Raw genomic sequence first — 7481 nt, forward strand, 5'->3', positions numbered from 1 at the left:
TAAAAATATTCTTGCATTATTGCTTTAAAGTTAAGTTAGACATATCTTCATCGCTAAGAAAATGTAATGCAGTTTGTCTTCCTCAAGGTAATTTGAGAATGCATTTTTAAAGGTTAAATAATCCCAAACGTCTTTGTTTGAAAAAAGGTAATATTCATTGTTACATTTACTGCATTTCTCTTCTTTGCGTTAGGTGGGTAGGAATGGGTAATGAGGTGCATTATTCCTAAATCATATTTATAATCAATACTATTCTGTACCTACTATAAGGTAAACTCACTTTTTATCTTGTTAATGTGCATACAAGACCACGAAAATCTGAGTTTGCACATTGCCAACATACTTGTATTTCAAGATAGGTTCCTAAGTATCTGATGTTCAGTTTTAATAAACAATTTTAAAAAATACCTAAACTACATAACATCTTTACAAATCGCTATTCGTACAGAAACATATTCAACTGGTACATTACATAAGTACATATACTATAAATACTAAGTAAGACAAAACATTTATATTCAAGTTTCCAAACACGTTTTAAAATGTTTTTTTTAAAAAAATGGACCATTTGCCTTGTATAATCTCTATTAGTTGTAATTATATGTTCATGTTAGAAGATTTCGTTCATTAAGAGAATTGTGACATATTCCAATACCGAAAAGATAAGCTCGATACTTCAGGTAAAGTACAATGCTCCTTATAGCTGAGTAATTGTACACACTTATAACTAATTTTTATTATTACCATTTGTTTTGTGTTTGGATAGCATGTAGGAATGCAAACTACTCAACCACAATTTAAGAAATGCTGAAAATGTTACACACGAAATGAAGTCATCTTTAATACAGTAACCTACCACTAAGGATTCGTTATACCAGCATGATTATTTGTAAGCAACAGCTGCATGGATTACTTTCAGAAAAGATATGATCTTATCATGACAGGAGAATAGCAACTCAGGACGTTATAGCCAAACAGTGTTGATAATGAGAAGCAGCACAAAGAACGTGTGGCCCTGATATATTCCGGTAGGCTTATTCGTAGTCTCTACTAGAAAAAACGTTTTAAATTGAACTGAGAAATAACATAAAACATAATTGTGTTGCAAAACCCTATGTCTGGGGATAGTATATTATATCACACCCTACCCATATTTTCACATTCCACGCACCCTGACGCTTACATAACTGCCGCTTTCCACCTTTGGACGATTATCCAATCGGTTAGCAGTTACTACTTCCTAGTCGCGAAGACCAATCAAAATCTATCTTTTTTTCTTAATCATCTCACGACGCACCAATTTCTGAGTATAAGTACGACTGTGCTAGTGCCATATTTACCCAAGAGCATCCTGCAGTTGAAGAGATCTGATTTCCTTGACTTTCGCATCATGCAACCGATGGCAACCGACACAAAACCAGATATAAACACAGTTGTTGTGCAAACAGCTCCCGAACAAAAGGTAAGAATTTTAAATTCATGTCCACTTGATGTCATTTGACACTTTAGAAATTTGGCATTGGAGAATATAATAAAAATATGTCGAATTGGTTAAATGAATCACTCGGCATTTTATTTTATTTCAAAATATTAAAAATAATTTAACTGGATTGGCTTCAATAAGGAGTGCATACAATAGGAAAGACTTCTTGCAGCAAAATATGTGTATTTGCAACTTCAACAGGATTATATGCATTCATTACGTTTATGTTGAGCATAATTGTATCCTTGCGACTATTTGTTTTTCTTTGTCTTTATATATTTAAAGTCTACACACGGAAACTTCAAATGATATCAGTATTGAACATGCAACCATATTAAATTTACCAACATTGTTCCCTCTGTCACTTGCAGGAACATGGAGACAGTAAGGCTTAATGGCACACTTTGAAATGTGATATAGCGGGTTCATACATTTGTCTTTATCCACAACATGATTTGAAGGAAAAAAAAAAAGAATTAGGAACCACCTGCACAAAATCACGAACAGTAGCAAAACACTTTGATTTTCTCAAACCTTATATTTTCTTGTTAGGATTGTTCTGATGTGCTTCATGAAACGTTTCTTTCTATTACCACTATGTAGACTTCATATAATCATCTCCCAATTCTACAGAGACCGGAAGAGTTGAAAGAAAAGAGAAAGAGGCTTAGAATAATAGCCATATCTGTTGTTGTCCTTGTTGTCATAGTGACCGCTGCGATCGTCGTTGCTGTCTATGTAGTAGGAAAGCAGGCAGAGGACAATATCAAGGTATTGCTGGCATTTATCACTGAATAAAATTATTATGATCTGGCATCTTACGTACACTTTATTTTACTTTATCTTGCATATCTGTTTCTTCACTTACTTTATTAGTATTCGCATTAAACTTTTTGTATTTCAGGTATTATTTCTAAATTATTAAAAATTGATGCAGCGAATTGATCATCCGACATTTTTAATTCTCATTCGGATGTTTAACATGATGAATGACTACATGTCATACGATTTTTCATTTTCCATACAGTTTATTTTACAGATCAATGTTATTAAAGATTTCGATACAGCACAGAATTCAGAAATTCTAAATGTTTAAACGTTTAAACTCTTTTTACTTTTGAGTTACTTTGCCTGCTCGTCTTCTATGTCTAAATTTTGTTTAAACGAAGAGCTTTACCTTATAGATAACACAAATTTAACCAACTGCTCTCACGTAGAATCGCTACGTTTTTATTATCATTACCACTGCAACAATTTCTACAATCAATACACTTGTTAATGAAACTCATTTGATATTTCATCCATGAGTAAATTCTTTTAAATAAAATGTAATGTATTACTTATTGGATTGTTTGTATTTAGACTGCGTGGCTTCCCTACAAGGACGAATCAGGAAAGACAAGTACACAGAAGGCTACTGTCACGTCGAGAGAGGAGAAATTTGAAATTGCAGGAACTGGCACGGCCGTTTTCGATTTCGAAAAGGTATTTACAGTACTACGATATTTTGTAGTAGTTCAGCAACTAAAGAAGTACTTTGAAAATCAAACATGAGCGAAATAGTACATACGGTCGATTCATCACGGCACACACTTATGTCACACATATTCTATATTCTGTTAGTATTCCGGTTTGCATTAGTCAGTGCACGTTGAACTGAATATTCAAATCTCGCAAATATTGTATCAGCATTGTTAACAAAGGACAATTACGTACCACGACCAATTCTTGGGTATATCTAAAAACTGCAAGTAACATCAACAAAGACAGGTAAAAATAAACATGTTGGTTTAAACTATATTTATGCATTTCCTGAAATATAATGATTCATAATCAGTTCACTGTCTCTCGATTCGAATATGCTGATGTAATGTTTGTTTGCACAATTTAAACCAAAATTACGAAACCACAACCTATATCTTTTCTCGGTTTATTCGTCTGCATAGATGAAAGTTGGCTACTAACATTTACGAAACCTTTGGGACGCTTACATTGAATAGTTCTGACTAAAGTTTTTTTTCTGATACACTACAGACTAAAGACCAGAGAAAGAGACAGACATACAGACAGACTTATGATAACTCATTATATTATAATCATATATAACGTAAAGAAGGGAAAGAACAACGTGAGTCTCCAAAACTTGTTTGCTGCATTTAATCAAAGGTTTCATGACAGGACCAAATAATATATTAGTCTCGTTCGCTAAAGCCCTAAACATTTACTTTCGAGACCGTACATAGAAAGTTATAAGTTAAATTCATAATATATTGTAAATTTAAGTCACTGATATATTGATTACTACTGACTTATTTTCCTGTTTCTGTATCTCTCAAATTAGATTTCATTATGTGGAACACACAAATGACATAAGTCTGGCAAAATCTATATATCATATATCTATCTATCTATCTATCTATTTAACTTCATACCTCAACTTCATTACTATCTTTTGAAAGGCGTCTTCATTTTCACGTTGTATAAATTATATATTTTAAAGATATTTTATTGCAATTTTCAGAGTCTGCTTGCATACAAACCTGACAAAATGTCGAAACCAACCTGCTTCTTGACCGCCGTCAACACGTCTACTTTACTTTCCCCAGAGAAAATGAAAAGTTTCCTTGGAGACAAAACGGTGAGTTCCATTCTATCCATTCTCGCATTATCACAGCAGCCACCGATCCGAGTCGCCGAATGATGCTTAATGTTTTCAATACTTAAAAGATGTGCTGATATTTATTTTATTATATTGTTCCCTATTGATATAACGTTTCATTGTGTCTTTTCCTTTCCACTAAAGTGACCACACCGTGAGAAGAAAATCAAATATTTATCGGATATTTAGCAATAAGAACTTTATTAATTACATTACTGCGTCTAATGTTATATACTGGTTATAAAGCTTCATCATTTTAAAGTATAAATTGGATCAAAGAAATGGGAGCCATACATCATTTAGCTCTTTAATTAGAACTAATATATACACGGTGGATTCCGAAAAAAGCAGATATGCTAGCGGCTACATGCTAAAGACAACTTAATATTTATATATTGTTTCTAACCAGCACACTATAGGTATTGTCTTTGTGTGCGATTTGGATTTTTAACTTAGCTTTAAACAAAATTGTAGTTACATTGTATCGACGTCTGCAGTTTGCCATTTTATAGTATCTCTCGCACTGGGGCTTCATGCCGCAAACATGTAGCATCATGTCCCACCCAGTCACATTATCCTAACACCAGATCATATCACTAACCTCTTAATCTGAGTGCCAACCGAGGCTGCTGCTATTAACATATTTATAACACACCACACACACACATCAACCTTACTACTTTCCTATGTAAATTAATTTTTGTTACCTTTAGACATCCGACTTGCCCTCAAATTCATCAGATCGTCAAGGCTACATGAGTTCAGGCGTTGTCGTACCGAATAAGGACTTCCTATCTCCTATGTCAAAAGAGCTATGTAAGGACACTGAAGTCATTTGGATGGTGCCCAAGTCAGGTGATAACATACATACATGCATACGCTCGTGCATGTGTAAGTGCGTACGTGCGTGCTAGAATACATACATGCATACATGCATACACACATACATACATGGCAATTGCATGTCTGACTTGCGGTAATGTAATTGTCTGTGATTTTATGAGATAGACTAACGACAGTTTAAATGCTTAACAGAGGGATGGAATCGTTTCTTATAATGGTGATAGAGTTTTCGCTCTTGTTGATCTTTATGTTTTCAAGCAGCCATATTTCTGTTGCAAAATAGGTTGAAAATATATGAAGTATATATTTAAGCTTTCAACATTTTTATAACTGTGGTGGTCAGAGAATTTGTTTTGTAGCCATTATATGTAGAATAATTTTGGTGAGAATACTGTGTCCAGGTTCTAGTGGGTGTGAGGTGGCAAGGTCGGTGGAGGAATAGGCAAACAACATGTTATGAGACTAGCATTGAGGGGCATGAACTTATCTTTCATAACACTACATGTTAGTTTGCAGTAACGTCTCATGTCATGGCACCCATTTTTGTTTTCAATTAAGGAAATTGTATTGTACATGACACGGAAAACTTTAAATGTACCAAATGTAAATATATTACGTCATGCAATTGCTATAATATATATATATATATATATATATATATATATATATATATATATATATATATACTGATTATCATATAATTTGTGTACTATATATTAACTAAAGTTTTATGAGAAATGTATCAGTTTAAGCCAATGTAAACAGTTTAGTCTTCTATGTTCGAATAAACAGGCGGTTATCCGAGCTATTTGCTTTTACTCTGTGTACGTAATACTTTGTTTTAATTATGCTGATAAAGAATATACATATAAAACGTGCGGTCTTATGACATACACAACCAACACTTTATCTCGTACCTAAAAAAAAAAACCCATTTTTATTACAAAATGTAGGTCTCTAGCCAAAGTCAGTTTTGTCTCCATTATAAATGTTCACAGCTTTTATTAATTTCAGGGCCACAGTGTGTACACACACACACACACACACACATATATATATATATAGTCTGATGAAGCATTAAAGCGAAACCGGTCACACATTCTACGTGTTGGTGTTGTTTATTTTATAATATATATATATATATATATATATATATATATATATATATATAGAGAGAGAGAGAGAGAGAGAGAGAGAGAGAGAGAGAGAGAGAGAGAGAGAGAGAGAGCGTGAGGGGGTGGGGGCTTTTGTATTTCATTTCAATTTAATCTATGTTTATTGTTTTGTTTTCTGATGTTCTTTTTTGAGTAATTACAGAAGGTATTCGGGGCAAGCTTACATAGTTCATGTGTCAAACTTGCTTCTTTTGCAGACTGCGTCAGCGATAAATCACTGGCCCGAACAAAGAGGACATGCGTTATCTACTACTATTGTGTTCTAAGATACTGCGACCGTTTGTATTGTTACTATACATGCTATTGGTGGCTAGTTTGCTAATGACGTGTTCCACATTAAAACGATGCTATGACAAGGACCATTGTCATGGCCTTAGCTTAATATAACATCAAAATCTCTACTGTGAAGACGCTTATAAAAATGGTGCTGAGTCAGCATGTCATTGTTTCGAATACTGACAACAGTTCTATGATGTTTCCAAAGAGAAATGTTAGGCATTACTATTAGCTTACCTTTACTTTTCCTGTTATTGCATATTAACATTCAACTTTGTTGTATTTCTTAGAAATATAGAATCCAGATAAAAGTTCGCAGCTTCGTTCACGGATTGCACTTTCAAGTTCTTCTTTGTATTGTTTCAAATATATGCATCATATCTAATAATAATATATGAATAAAGAATACACTGTTTCTGAGTGTTACAATGTGTCATTAATATTATTTATTTGAGGTGAACATCAAATGTGTTATCCTCCCCCACCAAAAAAAACCCCTCCTCAAATATGTTTGGTGTTGTTTTAATTATTTCAACAAATTGTGTCTATGCAACTGACCCACTTTGAATCAACACATGCATCATTTCTGATCGCAAATTTGTCGTCGAAATAACAGCTTTCATGCAATATTTTCTAAAGTGACCTGTCTTAAAACAATGGTACTTTACAATCTATTATATATATATATATATATATATATATACCTGTTTTCATTTTTATGATCTGTAAATGTAGGACAATATGTAAGGGATATAGTTTTATCATGTACAGATGGAGTGTTTTGTATCTAATGTTGATGCAGTTTTAATGATCTGAGCGAATAATTGAATTCACCTTTTACTATTAATGTCGGAAACTGTAGTGCACCAAGTACTCTTTGTGCGAAATGATTAGGTTTTATTTTTTATGGAGATTTTGTATAAACATCGCGTCATTATCTACATGTTTACATGTACATATATATTTCAATTTGATGTGTGCTTTCGCCCCCAGACAGTAACTGGTACTTTATTATTTCACCACAATGTATGATCTGTGACAATAA

The 7481-nt window shown here is 33.2% G+C and overlaps 1 protein-coding gene across 1 annotated transcript; it reads left to right on the forward strand.

Annotated features, from left to right (window-relative positions):
• Positions 1-1303: 1303 nt before the first annotated feature.
• On the forward strand, positions 1304-6851 carry LOC149773202 (uncharacterized). Its single transcript, XM_089946653.1, has 6 exons — positions 1304-1462; positions 2117-2254; positions 2846-2968; positions 4005-4121; positions 4856-4997; positions 6358-6851. The coding sequence occupies exons 1-6, from the start codon at positions 1391-1393 to the stop codon at positions 6480-6482; spliced, it is 717 nt and encodes a 238-aa protein (XP_089802779.1). The 5' UTR covers positions 1304-1390; the 3' UTR covers positions 6483-6851.
• Positions 6852-7481: the final 630 nt, after the last annotated feature.

Source organism: Sinohyriopsis cumingii, unplaced genomic scaffold, assembly GCF_028554795.1.
Source record: "Sinohyriopsis cumingii isolate HCF-2022 unplaced genomic scaffold, ASM2855479v2 utg000813l, whole genome shotgun sequence".
NCBI classification, from domain to species: domain Eukaryota; kingdom Metazoa; phylum Mollusca; class Bivalvia; order Unionida; family Unionidae; genus Sinohyriopsis; species Sinohyriopsis cumingii.

Coding starts and splice junctions, on each gene's coding strand:
- LOC149773202 (XM_089946653.1), top strand. CDS start 1,391: ATGCAACCGATGGCAACCGACACAAAACCAGATATAAACACAGTTGTT. Junction 2,255..2,845: donor AGGCAGAGGACAATATCAAG/GTATTGCTGGCA, acceptor GTTTGTATTTAG/ACTGCGTGGCTTCCCTACAA. Junction 4,998..6,357: donor TTGGATGGTGCCCAAGTCAG/GTGATAACATAC, acceptor CTTCTTTTGCAG/ACTGCGTCAGCGATAAATCA.